Here is a 17,846-nt window from a genome sequence, read left to right on the forward strand (position 1 = left end):
ATTGGGGTTAGCTACCTGACAGGACCCGCAGGTAATGGGGTAATGGTTTTTACCAACAGAATAGCGAAATGAAGAATGGGGCTCAGTGACAAACATGGAGCCAGGGCACTCCTAGCAGGCTTGAGACCCTGATTTAAGAGGCGACACCATCAAAAGAGACAAACACAGTCAAGATCGTTCGGTGGAAACACATCTCTGCACTTGTAAAAGAGGAAACTTGGGAAAATGGTGCATATGGCTTCAAGTATATTTATGGATGACATCATTTCAGGTGTGAGATAGCACCAAGATGTATGATGGAGCTATCCTTGGAGCTGTGCAGCCCAACCTGTTGGCCGTAGAACACTTTCTGTAGCTTGTGAGGTGTATAGAAAAGTAAGAACTGGCTACCCCTCTCTCAGTGCTGCCAAATCAGGCTGAGCAACTTACAGCATATTGTTAAGCAAGATAAATCACTTCTCAATTCATGCACATTGTGCGAATTGCACAAAGAACCAGAGTGCCAGAACAGGAAACCATCCGATATTGAAGCTAAAATATATTCACAAACTGTCATTTTTTATATATTAATTTATTCAAAGTCAAAAACAATCACCAATAGTTAAAACAGGTAAACAAAATATAACACACATATATTACAATCTATATTGCACATTTTGAGATCCTTCTCACTTATATAAAATAGACAAAGGCAAGTACAATTCATTTCATGTGGGGTTCAACAAGTTAGTCGTGACCACTCTTGTTTAAAGTGGTTTTGCAGATATTAGACTGTCTATTTAGGTTAGTCTATTGTCATGTGTCGACATTTTTCGGCCATCTACATATATGGGACACTATCCCTAGTGTCCCTATAAACAATCGAATAAAGGCCTTCTTCAGGACAGACAGATTTCTTTTTAGAAGATAAAACTTATTTCCCAAATCCCCGTTGCCAGACAAGTATGATATCTTGGCAGCACTAGAACTTTTAACTGAGTCCTTCTTAGTGAAGACAGATTGTTATTTCCGGTGTTATCACAAACACCACTGGGCCTGACCACTTCACGGCTTAGAAGAGCTGTAAAAAACTAGTCTCATATCCAAGGCATTAATGTATTGTTGCGAGAGGCGTAGATCCGTGTCAGCGGCCAAGCGCTTTTCACTTCCGCCCGAAACCGCGTGGTTTTAATGTCCCGATATGTTTAGCAGGATGATGCATCGGATCTGCCTAACCTCCTGGTTTTCACCAGAGACTCTGGGATTTTAGCCATTTCTCCGTTTCGGGCGGAAGTGAAAAGCGCTTGGCCGCTGACACGGATCTACACTCTCGCAACAATACATTAATGCCTTGGATATGAGACTAGTTTTTTACAGCTCTTCTAAGCCGTGAAGTGGTCAGGCTCAGTGGTGTTCGTGATAACACCGGAAATAACAATCTGTCTTCACTAAGAGGGACTCAGTTAAAAGCTCTAGTGCTGCCAAGATATCGTACTTGTCTGGCAACAGGGATTTGGGAAAGAAGTTTTATCTTCTAAAAAGAAATCTGTCTGTACTGAAGAAGGCCTTTATTCGATTGTTTATAGGGACACTAGGGATAGTGTCCCATATATGTAGATGGCCGAAACATGTCAACACATGACAATAGACTAACCTAAATAGACAGTCTAATATCTGCAAAACCACTTTAAACAAGAGAGTGGTCACGACTAACTTGTTGACCCCACATGAAATGAATTGTACTTGCCTTTGTCTATTTTATATAAGTGAGAAGGATCTCAAAATGTGCAATATGGATTGTAATATATGTGTGTTATATTTTGTTTACCTGTTTTAACTATTGGTGATTGTTTTTGACTTTGAATAAATTAATATATAAAAAATGACAGTTTGTGAATATATTTTAGCTTCAATATAGGATGGTTTCCCGTTCTGGCACTCTGGTTCTTTGTGCAATTCGCACAATGTGCATGAATTGAGAAGTGATTTATCTTGCTTAACAATATGCTGTAAATTGCTCAGCCTGATTTGGCAGCACTGAGAGAGGGGTAGCCAGTTCTTACTTTTCTATAGTATCCTCTTAACACGTCTCCCGTTTTGAGATACTGGCCCCTCGAGAACAAAAAATATGGGAGTTTACCGTTACTGATATAACGCTTGTGAGGTGTATTTCGTAGGTGAGGAATCTGTGGGAGGAATGTATCCATTAGAAGCACATACTTATAAGAACAGTGTGTATCGTATGTAATAATTGTGCTATTTATTAAATTTATGTAGTATATTCATTTTAAATAAATATAATAAATACAGGTTCTACAGAACTTCATAAAACTATGTGTAGTTTACAAAGTTTTACTGTACATTACACGAAGCGTGCGAAGACTATGATCTGGAACTTCGCCCAGCCCTACCTACCAAACACCCATCCATTGGCTGGGGTAATGCTGAATCCTACTTTAAATTACAATAAAAGTGGACTTGTTTGGAATCTAAAATCTTGATTCAATAACTCAGAGATATTCATGTGTTAGAAAGGATTCAGGTGTCCAACCCTGTGCTTGCCATTTTGCTGTAGCACCTTTCTTTCTCAGGAGACCTCATTAAGAGCAGTTTTCCCCAGCCAATGAGCAGGGGGATATACACGTGCACGTACCTTAGCACTCTGTTTGTTAGCTTTTCGGTCCTCGTCAGGAAGCGGAGGCATGGGATAGGGGTATTTCCTGCTGGAGGCGATGGACCCAGTCGATGAAGTTGGTGACTTTGCAGGTGAGAGGGTCCTAAGAGATGAACAAATGAGAGTAAATGACATATCTGGGCGTAAATAATGAAACTGACTACTTTGATGTCACTAAAGAGCAACCGAAAACATGAGAAAGTTATGGTTTCGAATCTAGAATTGCACAGCCAAGCTTGTCTCATTGCTTCTCATAGAACAGCCTGCAAAGCTCAATTCGCACACAGGACTAGAGGATTGCAATGTTTTGCACTTGGGCATCCTTCCAGCAGGCCGACACTACTGCTAGGCACCCCAATTCACGGCATGCAGTCAGTCACACAGGCACAGAACAGGAGCATGTCATGACCCGTTTCAAGAGGAAAAGGAAAAAAGAGCAACTTTGAGTGGTTTGGGTTATCGTGTTGTAAACAGACCAGTATTATTTTAGCAGGGACTGAGGCAAAACTCATGCATCCTGAGGCAACGTGTTTGTGAAAAACAATGGCAAAGGCTGAGTAGAGTAGTAGTATGAAATGTCAAACATGCAGGCATCCCTGGGTGAGCGGTCACAGCCAAAGACATTCCACTGAGATGAAGAAAGGTGATTGCTGGTCTACAGGTCCCATGTGCATACAGGTTGCACGAGTAAGTGGTTGTAGATTCATTCTGTATCAAGTGGAAGGAATGCTTTTGAAAGTAGCAATGAAAAGGACATCCTCAAGTTTCTGACCAATAGTAAGATTTACTGGAGGTGCCGAAAATTAGTTCTTGAGCAGTTTTTTTTTTTTTGTGAGCGATATCTGTTCATATGCCATTATTATGGAAATATTGACATGCACAAGCATACAAGGACAACCCAGTAGTTGAGCTGTTCTATTCACTTGTTATTTAAGTACAGGTACACACCTTTTGATCCATAGCTTTTATAATTGTGTTATTTCGATCACGAGTAATCGTTTTCAGTGCATGCAGGCTTGGTTCATGGTTTCCCTTTGTATCTTAAATATTTGTGCCGTACATATTTTTGTGACAAGGGCAGACTGATGTCAAAGAGAAGGCAAAAGAAATGAAGACTAGGCCGCACTGAAGACTGGGGTCATCCACGTGCTTTCAAGTTGATCTTCAAGCCACTCTTCAAAGCCTCTGACTGGACTAACTCCAGCTTGAATCCATTCTCCCACGTCAGTGCAGCCACCCTGGGGGAACTTCTAGTACCACAGTAATTTATTGTTTCTACTGGTCCTGCAGCACATGGGTTTTGGGATATGCGATTACATGTGTACAGCTTAACAAGCAAGGGATATCCAGATTGTAAAGAAGTTAACCGAGGTCAGTAGGCATGATAATACACAAATGAAAGCAGTTAAGATGGAACTGGAGTCAACCCAATATGTGTCACCGGGTTTGTAGAATTCTACATGCCAGGAAGGTGATCAAGGAGAAACCAACAGTGCCAAATCACCTGAAGTTCCTTATAAGGAACACATGCTTTCGGCTGTGTTTATTAAATTATTTCTGCTTTTAAAGCAACAGCTGCCCAATAATCGGACATTCAGCTTGGACTCTTCTCCATCCTCACTTACACATCTTGATCCTGCTGAGCATTCTGGTACAGAGAAAGAAAACTACTAGCAGGATGAAAATAGGGATTGTGTTAGAATATATCTGCCCCTGATAGTCCCAATTCTCACAAAAGCATCAGTCGCAGCCTACAGGGGCAGGCTAAGTATTTTGTGAAATAAAATCTTGACATACATGTTTGTTCTAAGGACTACCATAAATCGCCTTGCTGATAATACGTGTTAATTCACACACATATTTGATGTCAGGACAATCATTTTAGATGATGTACCTATGCGTAGCAGACTCTCAGAGCTGTACTGCTTTAGAGATCGCTCTAAAATAGGACCTTGGGCTGATTGCTACGTGTTCTGTGCTGCATGTAGTGAGTGCTTATGTACTAATAAGTGTCGGACATTAAATCAACTTGTTCTTGTATTTGAGGCAGAGAAACCCTTCTTAGTTTGGATCCTTTTGGAAGATAACCTGCATTGCTGAAGATTGTTTATACTCTGTGGGGGAACAGCCAATCAGATGTCAGTGTAAAGCGGGGGTGTGTGTGTGTGTGTGTGTGTGCGGCATTTGAGGCAAGTGGAAAACAACCAGGGCCCAGGAGTTAGGTCAGTCTGCTGAAATCTGTTTGGGGTAGGTTACATGGGAGAATAGGACTTCACCACAAAAAGTGTTATACAGCTTCAGCCGGTACAACATGATTCAAAGAGTGGAATCCGGTGGCTATTAAGATGGCTGTTAAAGGGCGGCATCTTCTACTAGTAATTTTCTACTTCGTGCCAGGGGACCACTCCGGTGGTGATAGTGCGCGCTACAAATATCCTTTAACATTAACAATAACATTAACATTAAAGGATCAGCAAATTGACTTTAAAGGGTTGTGCTTGGTCAGAGTTAGCTGGGGTGCTGTTCCGCAGTAACCATGTCACCTGGTACCAAATTATAGATCAGCGCATAGATATCTGTCAGATAGTGCAGGTTGGTTTAACAGATCCACAGCTACTGTGCAATCACAAGCCCTATGCCAGTTATGGTGCTGGTGCTTAACAGTTCAGGAGCCCTTTCTCTGTAGAGAGGTGGGGAAGTGCCTGTGTAGTGAGGCTTCAAAAAATGATGGAGACTCAGGGAGGTGCTTGGGTGGCCGGAGAGAATGTGGACGGTCACTAGCAGATTCACCCCCCATTCCTAGGCACCCAATTGTTCAAATGCACTACCTTGTGACGAAGATTTTCATATTAATTCTTGTGATATCATAGTTGGATGTTATGGCATTTGTAAAATGTTTTCCTATGGAAGCCATCCAAAACATAGCCACACTCCATTTGAATCTGCCAATTTTAACTGGTAGGATGTGAGAGTAGTATGATATATGATATGATGTGGCATTTATAACGCACCTTTACACAAGTGTTTCTAGGCGCGACAAGACAAGTAGGAGGAAATAAGGGAGGACAAAATAACGTTCTTACTAGGTCTTGTGTCATTCAGATTGCGCAAGTGTAGGGAGGAGGGAAGGGGAGAAGTGCCAGGGGGGACACAGATATTTAAACAATTTCCCATGGAGTGAACTCTAATTAGTTATTTGACTGTCTCTAGGTCAATCTGCCAGTGAAGGGCACTTCAATGTCTTATGCTAACTCTGCTAAAACCAAAGTCCCTCACCCTCAGCCAATATCCCCCTTAAAATTATCCAGCTGAAAAAGTGGTTATTCGGCTGACTTTATAACTGCTCTCGCCTCCTGTTTAGCCTTTCTCATTACTCTTTTGCCCCATGGACAAAATGTCTTGCTTCCCATCTTGCACTCTTTATAACCTTCCTTGCTGCTCTCCGAAATCCCTCCTACTTCTCTGCATCGGTTGTCTCCCCATGCACAAATGACCCTCTTGCAAATGTATATTATAAATGTATTAATTGGCCTAGCCGCCTTTCATGTCTGCTTTTATCACCATGCACTCCCCACCTCCAGTCTCCAATTTGGCCCTCATTACTCGTTTGCCTCTCTTGACAAAATCCTTAATTTTCCAACTAACACTCTGTATATCTCCCCCAGTCCTCTCCCACTGCTGCCTTCATGCCAGTTGCCCCCTCACGCCCCAGTGATCCACTTAGAAATGCTTTTTACAAATATATTCATGGGTTCGGCCAATTGCCTGTCTGCTTCTATCTCCAGCTACCCATCACCTCACTACCTGTGCTCCTTCACCCACCCTGCACATTCCTCTCACTGCTGTTCCTTATCTCTTCTTGCCACTTACCAATGGATCTCCTTATCTATGGAAATCCAAAACACCATCAGAAATCAGGCATTTAAGTTAGCCCTGAAGCATAAAGCTTATTTCCTTCTTATAGAAGGTGCCCCTACACTATACAGACGTATTTCTTTCCACATGATCTGTTCTCCACTTGCATCATTGTATATACACATACATACCTCTTTATATACCCCTCCCTGAGTCCTTGTCTGCCTTCTGAAGGTCTGTTATATTCCTGGTGTATGTGCTACCACGTGTCTTACATCACCTGGTTCCTTGTACACGGTGCACGCTACTATTGATAGGTATCAGATTGTGTGAATGCTCAGTTTAGGCAAAACTGTGGACCTTGGCTGGTGAAAGCCAGCGGTGTGGCTTGTACACCCTTGGTTTAGCTAAAAAGCCAGATCAACATATGATAATGGTGTTGGTGATTTAGTTGAGTTCATAGGTTGAAATATAGTAAATTACAACATGTTTTTGTTGAAACAAAACAATGTTGTATTCAATGTGTTGACCATTATACTGTAGCCAATGCCAAAATCTACAAAGACTATGCATTTAGGAGCAGTGGTTCATCGTCAGGGCATACGTGTGCGTGGTGGTCAGTGTGCCTCAACGTGTCACAATCACCAGCTTAATCAATTCTTGATTAGCATGCAAAACATCCTGTCTCCCTCAACAAAATACAGCACGTCTTCCCCCACAAAGTCAATCTTAGTCATTTAAGTATATAGCTTAAACTCTGTTGTTTGCAATAAACCCACATTTGTGACCCTCAAATAATGTGCAGTATCAACCGTGCATTGTTATCTTATCAAGTAAGTAGTGGAGAACATCCCCAGTGATGGATGAGGCAGGCTGATTAAATGGTAGAAGACATGTCAACAACATAAGGTGACACAGCAGGTTAGCATATTTGACCAAAGTCCACACTTCCCCCCATTTGGTGAGCACACACAGTATGCAGCAGAAAAACGAACAAGTCCCACAACAGACAGAACTAACTTAATCAGGAATTCAGCAGATGAAAACTGTGTACAATACCTTGGTAAGATACAATATAATGGAACCCGCACCCATCAAATGACAGCTATATATAAGTCAACATCTGTTCCTCACAGGCCAGAAGATCCAGGCAGGGGCACAACAGACCCTGCAGCCATCCAACATAGTCGGATCTGACATTATTTTGTCATGATCCACAGTAGCAATCATTGAGCAATGTGGCCAACTGAAAATAGAATCAGCTAGTAAGCTGTCAATACTGTAGATACTGCTTAAATGACACAGAAATTGAATATATTGCGGTTGTCCAGTATTTAGCACACAAATGGTGGCACAGAGCTGGCCAGCCCTACTCTAAACCACTTACAGAACTCAGCCTTGCTTACGCTTTTCTCTTGCTCGTCATCATCCCTACTTCCTGTCAGTCATCCTCATTCCATGTCCATATCTTTCATTCTCATCCCTCATCCTAGTTCTTCGGCCTTTTGTCTCTTCTTCATTCTATCGCCTTTTCCCCTTCACAGACACTCATTCTAGTCTTTCTTCCACATCCCAGTGCCTATTCCTCACCCGAGTCCCTCTTCCTCAAACTAGTCCCCTTTCTTCTTCCTTGTCATAGTATATTTTATTTATCGTAGTCCATCTACTTTGTCCTAGTCCCTCTTTCTTGCTCCAGTCCCTCTTCGTTGCCCAGTCCCTCTTTCTTGCCCTAGTCCATCTTCCTTGTACCTAAACCATCTTCCTTCTCATAGTCCCTCTTTCTCTTTCTTGGCTAGTCCCTCTTCCTCATCCGCTCACGTTTCCTCTTCCTGGCCTAAGTTCCTCTTCCTCCCCCTCATCCTAGTCTCTTTTCCTAGTATTTCTCATAATCGTTCTAGTCCCTTGTCTTAGTCCTTCATCCGTGTCTCCATCCTAGGCCCTTTTACATGTCCCTCTTCATTTTCTGAGTCTATCTTCCTAGTAGCTTGTTCTCTTTCTCCTCCCACTCCTCCTTCCTCTTCCTTGTCCTACTCCCTCTTCCTTGTCCTTATCCCTCATCTTGAACCCTATCCTTTATCCTTATCTCGAATCCTGAGTCTCTCAGTCACAGCCTGTCGGTCATACTCTCGTCCACCCCATCTCTATGTCCCTGTTTATCTTTCACTCACTTTATCTTTCCATGCTTCTCACTGGGTAGGGTGGTGCCATTCAAGGGCGAAATAGTGCAACAAAAGGTAAAGTCAGAATTAAAGCCTGCATGGAGCCTTTTTAAAAAGTCTGGATGCTGAAAGCGTAAAATGTGATGTCGTTTTTGAGAATCTTGCTGTCACGCTGAAACAACCATCCTGTAAAACTGTATATGGATCTGATTATACAGGTCATTTCATTGTACCTATAAAACATTCCACAGAAAAACAATGTTAGTTTCCTCCCACTATTTAGCATTTTCCCCACATATTCTACTACAGTTTGTTTATATAATTATACCAGCGTAGAAATTGTTGGGAGGTCATTTTAGTGGAAAAAAATAACATTGTTCACCATGATTATGTTTTTAGTGTGGTAAAGTCACATGGAGCTGCATGTGACCTTGCTTGGTTGGGGTTTTGGGGTATGCATGGAAATTAAGCACTTTATTAATTTTTAAACTTGCAGGCAAGCGCTGAGTAGCACTGCTGCTTCGGTTGGCAAAGCATGTACACTGCTCAGATACTTCTCAGACAGAAATGAGCATATGGCCTTCACTCTATTGGATCTTCCTTACATCAGTTATGAATAGAATGCTTACATGAATGTTGATGCCCTCTTTGCATGGACATAGCTGCTAAACTGGTGAAGAGTCTTGGTACATCACACTATTTTCATCTTGCTGCAAATGATAGTTATCAAGCAGTACATGCCCACTTACACACAGTCTCCTATATCAAGTAAGGCTGTATTTTATTTCAGAGTGGTACAGCCCTACATGTTAGCCTTATATTGCATAGATTGCTGGGGGTTAGACAGTTCTGTTGCACATCGTTTACAGAGCTGTGTAATTGGGGCTTGAAGATGTTTTTTATTAGATCATAAGCACTTTATGGGTTTCTCTAGCAGGCTGTGTAAGCAGCAGGCCTTTGCGCCTCAGCTGCTGATGTAAAATGTTAGCAGTATTTAATCATCTGGATGAGGGTATCAGCTCACATAATATTAGCAAATTGATGACTGAACCTTCAGCTTGCATGATCCCCACCACCACCCGCGGTTCCATGGGTCATCTGAACATAGGCTCGGCATCAGACACATAGGGCCTCATTACGACCCCGGCGCTAAGGTTGGCGGGGCGGTAATTCCCCATTCACCATGGCCCCTTCCCCATTCCCATTTTTGGCCCATAGGGCTCAATGGGAATGGGGAAGGCGCTAATTACGGCACCGTAAATTACGGTGCCGTAATGAGCTCCTAGGTCCCTTTGCGGGTTGGTTTTTTTAACGCCTGCTAAGAGCAGGCGTTAAAGTGCAACCCGCAAAGGGGCCTCGTAATCAGGCGTTAAGGGTTTAACGGCACCGACACCTTTTACGGCGCCGTTAACCCCTTAACGCCTGGGTTGTAATGAGGCCCATAGTATAATAGCAGTGATCGTGGTGGGTCCTGGGGTTGTTAGGCTCAATCCCCTCTGCAGTGGTTGAAGGCCCTTACACATTTTCTCCAGTCACCTGTGTTTCAACCCTCCACAAACCCCCCCAGCTTACTACCACTTGTCAGGGTACCTCCTCCTCTTTATCTAGTCCCCGTCTTCCAGTCTGGTCTTCTTGCTTTGGAGCCTCCAGACGTAAATTAAGTTAAATTGACTTAAGCCAATCCTCATATAGCCTAAGCAAGGAAAGTCAACATAGATAAACCTGGATGTCAGCTTGCTGTAGAGATGGGGAACTATTTTTAATGAGAAATGCTCCTGAACCTCAAATATAGCCTCTAAGGATGAAAATTCCCTACAAGCTCCATTACGTTTTATTAGGTTGGAGATCCAATGACATTTTTATGCATTGGTAGTTTTCCTTCTATTCATTCTATTCAAGCTTCAGTGTGACAGGAAAACTAGAGGGATTCCACCATCAAACAGTTGCCTCAGATGTATTAGACCTCCCTCTTTCCAGTTAATACATTGTTTCTGATTTAGTGTTATGGGCAAAAAAGGATTGTCAAAGACCTGTGTTAGTGGAGAATGGCACATGGCTATTTTAAGTGAGGTCAATATGAATCCCAATGTTGTAATGAATAAGTAACAGTGAAACTGCCAGGGCGATTCCTTCCCTGCCCAGCTTATAAAAGATGCTGCTAGGGATCTCTCCCCGTCTATTGCCAAACTTGTCAACTCCTCATTCACATCCGGCACGGTGCCCAACAATTTAGAACAATCCTGGGTACTACCACTGCACAAAAAGCAAATGCTAGACCCTCTTATACCCACGAACTACCGTCCCATTACGACAGTCCCCTTCCTGCTTCAAATCTTGGACAAGATTGCCTATAAACAAATCCAAAGTTTTCTGGAACAACATAAACTTTTAGGAGAGCGCCAATCAGGATTCCGTCCCCAACACAGCACAGAGACTGCCCTCATTGACCTAAAGGCACAAATAGATGAACTAAGAGATAAAGGAAAAATGGCTCTCCTCTTGTTGCTGGACCTCTCGGCGGCATTCGACCTCGTGGACCATGGGGTACTTTGCAGCCATTTAGACTCTGCCGCACATTTCTCCAGAGAGGCCATAACTTGGATTGAATCCTTTCTTAGTGACAGGACCATGAGGGTGTTCTCCTCATCGGCAGCGGCGGACCCAATCCCTATCCGGTGCAGAGTTCCTCAGGGCTTGTGTGTCTCCCCGACTCTTTACAACATATTCACAAAGCCCTTCTTTGATGATCTGGACCATCTCGGTATCACCTACACTAACTATGCAGATGATACCCAGATTCTCCTCCCACTTTCCGGGGATTACAACAGGGATTTGGCCTTGGTGAAGAGGGTGTATATCATCATCCAGGCATGGATGGCAACCCACGGTCTATGCATGAACGATGATAAAACAGAGTTGATCATCCTAGGGACACATTCTAACATTGAAAAACTTAGCCAGGACTATACCTCATTTGAAATTGATGGGAATATCATCAAGGTATCTAAAGACGTGAAGACACTTGGCTTCTATCTGGATGCCACCCTTTCTTTCGACAAGCAGGTGAAGTCATTGGCTTCGGCCACCGACTACACATGCAAGCTCATTAGAGCAGGTAAGCACTTTCTCTCTGACAACTGCCTTATCCTAGCGATAGCACTCATCCTCTCGAGGCTTGACTATTGTAATGCCCTCTACATTGGAGCAAATAAATCCATCACCCACCGAATTCAAATTCTTCAAAATAACGCCCTACGAGCCGCCCTCGGTGTATCTAAAAGATCACATATTTCAAGGATCAGGCGTCAAAACAACTGACTGTCCACCCAAAAGAAATCCACTTAAAAGTAGCGTCCCTGGTTCACAAAGCCCTGAACAATACCGCACCAAGCTATCTCTGTAGTAAACTTACAAAAAGAAACCACACGTGCCCTGCCAGAATTTCAAATGCCAATAGCCTCATTATTCCTAGATTCAGGTTATCTAAGGCGGGGGGCAGCAGCTTCCAGGTTCAAGCGGCCCAATTATGGAACTCACTGCCAAACCCTCTACGTGAGGAGCAGCATTTTCTGAAATTTTGAAGCAACTACATTAATCTGCTGAGGTGTGCCAATGATTAGCCTACTGGCGCCCACTTATCCTCACACAACCCTAGCATATACACATCACTATCCTGTTCTCTTTCGATCTTATGGACCTCCTCACTCTGCCCACCTGGCCGATGAGCTAACGCCTATCTAGTGCCTGTATATATACTGCCTTTATTGTATTTTGTATTCATTTTTCATGTATTTTGTGTGCAATTTGCAATTGCCGCCTACCTGTGATTTATTGTATTTTGTATTTGTACACTGTATGTAACCCATGACCCCACCCTGTAACTTAAGCTTTGCATTTGCTGTACTGCTGCGCCCAGCTACCTTCGGGTCTGGTTGCGCATTATAAGTGAATAAAACAAACAAACAAACTAACAATATCGCAGGAAAAAGATATCCTGACACATGATCTAACATATAACTTCACAATTTTGCACAATAAATTCAAATAATGTGCATGCTCTACCTCGACCCAAGGTTTACTTATAGCATTATCACAATACCAAACTTAGAAGCTGAAATGCTTTGCATTCTTCTGGCCTCCAACAACAGCCGAGTACCATCGTGGGCACTTCAGCTCCTGCATTGCATACCACGAGGACCCTGGTATGATGGCCGCCATTTTCGGCGTTCTCACCATCATCATTTCACCTGGATCAGAACAGGGCCAGCCGGATTGGCTGCACGCTCCTCTTCCTGTTTGCAGCCTCGAGAGAGGGCAGGCGTTCGCCGGCCCCCTTGAGGGCCGCACTACATAAGGCTATTGTAAGCGTTGCTCGGCCTCTTGCTTTGCATCCTTCTGGCCTCCAACAACAGCCCAGTACCATTGTGGGCACTGAAGCTCCTCCATTGCATACAACGAGGAACCTTTTATGATGACCGCTGTGTTTGGCGTTCTCACCATCATCATTTCACCTGGATCCGAGCAGAGCCCGCCTGATTGGTTGCACGCTGCCTCATCCTGTTGGCCGCCCCAGGAGCCGGCAGGCGGTCGCCGGCCCCCTCAAAAGTCCTCCATCAAAGGGAGATGTGGCTCTCCCTGTATGGCCCTGTCCAGGCCTGGAGGAGCTTTAGGAAGTAACACTACTCACTTTTACTTAGACGCTATCAGTAAGCACTGCTCTGTGAATTTTAACACCGTCACTGCTATCGTTGCTGAAACCCTCGCAGGCCCTGCACTTGGCTATATCCCTCTACAACAACAATGGGGGCCCTGCTAGCCCTCTTTACTGTCACCTTAGCCTAATCTCCTCAATCCGCCGTTCACCGGCTGCAATTGGAGCTCTCTTAACTTGTACATCCCATCTGCAATCAATCAACCGGCTTTCACTTCTCACCATATGAGGCCTTTCTCGTGTGTACTTATTACTCATTTATTGATGCCATCAGTTGCATTGCACTGCAATGAATGGCTGATCTGCTGCATGCTCTGTCTCTAATCAGTACCTCTTCAACTGTGCATCCTCTTTGGTTCCGATTGACTGCTGCGTTGTCCTTTTACCACTGCCTATCTGTAACTTCCTATCTAGACCAACAGCAGTACCTTCTCATTTTGCCTCGCAAAGATTATTCCTCTACTGCTTAATAAATTCCCTGCTCAAAAAGTCGATCACTACCTTACTGTATGCTTTACTGCACAGTTCGGATTTAGGTGTACATTCCATCTTTGCAGCCATTTCGTTTGTGTATGCTTTGCAGTGCCTTCTGCAAAATTCGAATTTAGGTGCGGTTTGCATCTATGCAGCATCCTCTTTGTACTGCATTTGTGTGCTTCTAGTACAATTCGAATTTAGGTGTGTTCTACATCCATGCACAATACATTTTGTACTGCATTTGGGTGGTCTCTGGTTTTTCCGAATTTTTTGGTTTGGTTCTCCTTACATCGGTTTGTCTCCCACCATTTTCGGTTGCTAGGCCGCCCGTTGATTTTGTGCTTGTGCAGGGCAGTCTCCCCTTCTTTCCCCCATCCTAACCTCTCCCCACCTCTAGGCATTCACCATCTGCCCTATCTATTCTAACTGCCATGTTATCATGTATGCTCCCTCTCTCATGAAGTCTGGAAGATTTTCATTTTAATAGACTTCCTGGCCACTAACCCTGGTCTACCCATTGTAGACACCTACATCAGCGCAACTTCCAGACAGATTGGGGGTCATTACGACCCCAGCGTTAAGGGGTTAATGGCGCCATAAAAGGCTGCGGCGCCGTTAACCCCTTAACGCCTTACTACGAGGTCCCTTTGCAGCTCCCAACCTGAACGGCTGGTCTGGACCAGCCGTTAAAGTAGGGACCCGCAAAGGGACCTTGATGGCAATTACGGTACCGCAATTTGCGGTACCTGAATTGCCGCCTTCCCCATTCCCATTGAGCCCTATGGGGCAAAAATGGGAATGGGGAAGGGCCATGGAGAAAGGGAGAATTACCGCCCCGCCAAACTTGGAATGGGGTGGTAATTCCCCCTTTCTCCATGGCCGACTCCGGCATGGACCATGGTGCTAATAGCACTATGGTTTAGCGCCGGAGTCCTAATGAGGGCCATTGTCACTGATATCCTCTTTTCTGTCCCATCTCCAGATCTATGGACTCCTCATCTGATCTCTACTCTCTGTGCTTTCTCATCCTCACCCATTAATGGTGGCACTAGATGGGAAGTACTTGTGGCGGGCTTCTCATCACCCAGGTGTATCATTAATGTCTATCACAATGGCACTATCATGACTCAGGGTCCTCAAACCAACCTTCTCCTCTTTGACCAGTGCCTGCTGTCCCTCATCAACTCCCTTCCTGCACCTGCTACTTTTTCTTCCTCTCTCTCTCTTTCCCTCCGCCTCCTCCTCCGACGTGTGAACCACGGCCATGTACCCCTCCGCAGAAAACCTTTAAAGGCAGAGACCTGCTTCATCTAATGCTCGCTCTGCTCTGCTGACATCTCGAAGACCTTGACCACAATGTGCTCGCTCTTACCGAGACATGGCTCAATGCCAGCTCAGTGACTGCTTTTGACTCCCTTCTCCCTGATGGGCACAAGATAATATCTAAGCCTTGCCCTAACCGTGCTAGCGGTGGGGTTGCCTTGATCTCCCCTGAATCGGTCCCTTGTTCCTTCGTACCCACCCAGCCATACTCCTCCTTCGAGAGCCTGGTCTGCAAGCTGGTCATCTCTCCTACTTCTGCCATGACATTGCCACCATCTACAGGCCACCTGGCACTATCTCCCTGTTCCCCTCAGAATGGTCTGATTCCTCCTCCTCTCGCCTGAAATCTACCGCTAAACACCTCCTCCTGGGGGATTTCAACATCCACCTTGACTCCTCAATCATGGCGTTCACTCTCTTCCGCTACCTCTGCACCTCTATATCCCTCTCCATCATCCCCCCTGGTACTACACACTTGGCTGGACACCCTCTCGATGCCTTCGACCACACTGATCTTTTGCTCTCTGCCCCACCCTCCACCTCGCTCTCCTGGTCAGACCACTCCCTCCTCTCCTTTCACCTGGGCCCCTCTCTGCCCCCTGACTGTACCTCCCCCAGCTCTTACAACCTCATTCATGGACATCCGCCTGATGAAACGAGTGTCAGTTGCTGCCTTCTCTTCCTCCTTCACCCCCCTCTCCTCCCACTGCAGACTCTACCCCTGACTTTGCTCTCAGCAACCTCCATCTTGCCATCACTAACACTCTTGACATTCTTGCCCCAGTCATGAGGATCCACTTGAAACATGCCACCAAGCCTCGGGAGGATAGCTCAGCGTCAACGTGCTTGCCTTAAAGCAAGATGACACGGAGCAACACAGGTTTGATCCCCTGGTACACTTTTACAAACCACTTGGTATTAAGCGTGTTATAAATAACCTATCATATCTATCATAACTAGCAGAACTGAAATGCATCTGTAGAGCTGCTGAACAGAAGTGGCAGACCTCGAGATCATCTTCTGACAAACTGGCATGTCGCCTTCTCCAAAGGCAATATATCGTCTCTCCATTTGTTGCAAGAAGAGGACCCACATCGAAGCTCACAGAGCATCCAACAACACAGCTGAACTCTTTAAAATCTACAAGGAACTAGCCAATCCTTCTACAGTCTCCACTTTGCCTCTTCCCTCCCAGGTCCTCTTCACTGCACTGGCCACCCACTTCGTTGCAAAAACTCACGACATCCTGAGTACTCTTTCTTCCTCTCCCTGCCCCCTCCCCTCCTCCTATCCCTCTGCCACCCCTGGCCTCTCATCCTCCTCATCCACTCTCTCCTCCTTCTTCCATATCACATCAGATGAGGTCACTATGGTTGTCCGTTCTATGAAGGTCTCCTCCAAACAGGTCTCTCCCTGTTCCTCCAGAACTATTAAGGACAGCATCGGCTCCCTTGCCCCTGAACTTGTTGATTTCTGCAATCACTCTTTTACTACTGGGTCCTTCCTCTCTTCCCTTAAGCACTCTGTTGTGCACCCCTGCGGAAAAAGCCTTCCATTGACCTTTTGTGTCTGGCTAACTACTGCCCCATCTCTATCACTCCTTTCCTTGGGAGATTTCTGGAGAAGCCGATCTTCCCCCAACTGACCCAGCATACTGAGCTTGATGGTTGCCTACACGTCCATCAATCTGGATTCCAAGCATCCAGAGGCACATAAACTGCTCTCCTGAACACCCGTCTAGCATCTCTTAACTCTAACTCACCCGCTGTTCTCATTGTACTTGATCTCTCCTCTGCAATTGATACCGTCAACCTCCCCATCCTCATAAAACGGCTCTATGATACTCTTGATATCTCAGAGCGGGCACTAGACTGGTTGACCTCCTTCCTCACTGACCGTCCCTCCCAAGTTATCGTGGGCTCTTTCTCCTCTCCCACCTCTATTCCCATTTGTGGCGTTCCCCAGGGCTCCAACCTTTCACCCTAACTCTTCAACGTCTACCTCGCCCCGCTTGCTCACCATATCTCTACTTTCTCCCCGCACTTCCAGTGTTATGCAGACGACACCCAACCTTTCTTCAAACTTCCCTCTGATCCTTTCACTACTTCTTCTACCATACCTGACTGCCTATCTGCTATCCAGTCCTGATGGGCCTCGAATGATCTCTGCCTCAATGCCAGAAAGACTGCAATCCTCCCTATCAGGACTTCAGCTTCCTCCTTCCTCCCTTCACTCTGGCCACCCTCTATGGGCTCTCCCCCTTCTCCTTCATCTGAAGCCAGAAAACTTGGAGTCATCTTCGACTCCTCCCTCTCTTCCCTCCCTCACATTCTGGTCCTTGCCAAGAAGGCCCATTTCCAACTCTACCTCTTCAGAGGTATCCCCTCTTTCCTCACTTTTGCCTAGAAGCTCAATGTCTCTAGAGCTCTGGTATGCTCTAGGCTGGACTACTGCAACAGCTTCTTCCTTAATCTACCCTCTTCCTCTCTCCGCCCCCTCCAGCTTGTCCAGAACAGGGCTACAAGACTTATCTTTGGCCTCAAACCCAGGGACCTCATCTCTCCAGCCCTAAAATCTCTCCACTGGCTCCCGGTTGATGCAAGAATCAAATTCAAATCCCTCTGCATCATCCATAAGGATGTCTGGGACCAGGGACCACTCTATCTAC

The 17,846-nt window shown here is 45.1% G+C and overlaps 1 protein-coding gene across 5 annotated transcripts in view; it reads right to left on the reverse strand.

Moving 5' to 3' along the window:
• ADAM22 (ADAM metallopeptidase domain 22) overlaps positions 1–17,846 on the reverse strand; it is a 1,877,697-nt gene that overhangs the window by 50,648 nt on the left and 1,809,203 nt on the right. For all 5 annotated transcript variants that reach the window (XM_069648369.1, XM_069648368.1, XM_069648372.1 and 2 more), the window contains one exon: positions 2,633–2,756. In XM_069648369.1, coding sequence (XP_069504470.1) covers positions 2,633–2,756 — 124 coding nt within the window. The remainder of the gene's footprint in view (positions 1–2,632; positions 2,757–17,846) is intronic.

The sequence above is a fragment of the Ambystoma mexicanum genome, chromosome 2q (genome assembly GCF_040938575.1).
Source record: "Ambystoma mexicanum isolate Mex_15411 chromosome 2q, UKY_AmexF1_1, whole genome shotgun sequence".
NCBI classification, from domain to species: Eukaryota; Metazoa; Chordata; class Amphibia; order Caudata; family Ambystomatidae; genus Ambystoma; species Ambystoma mexicanum.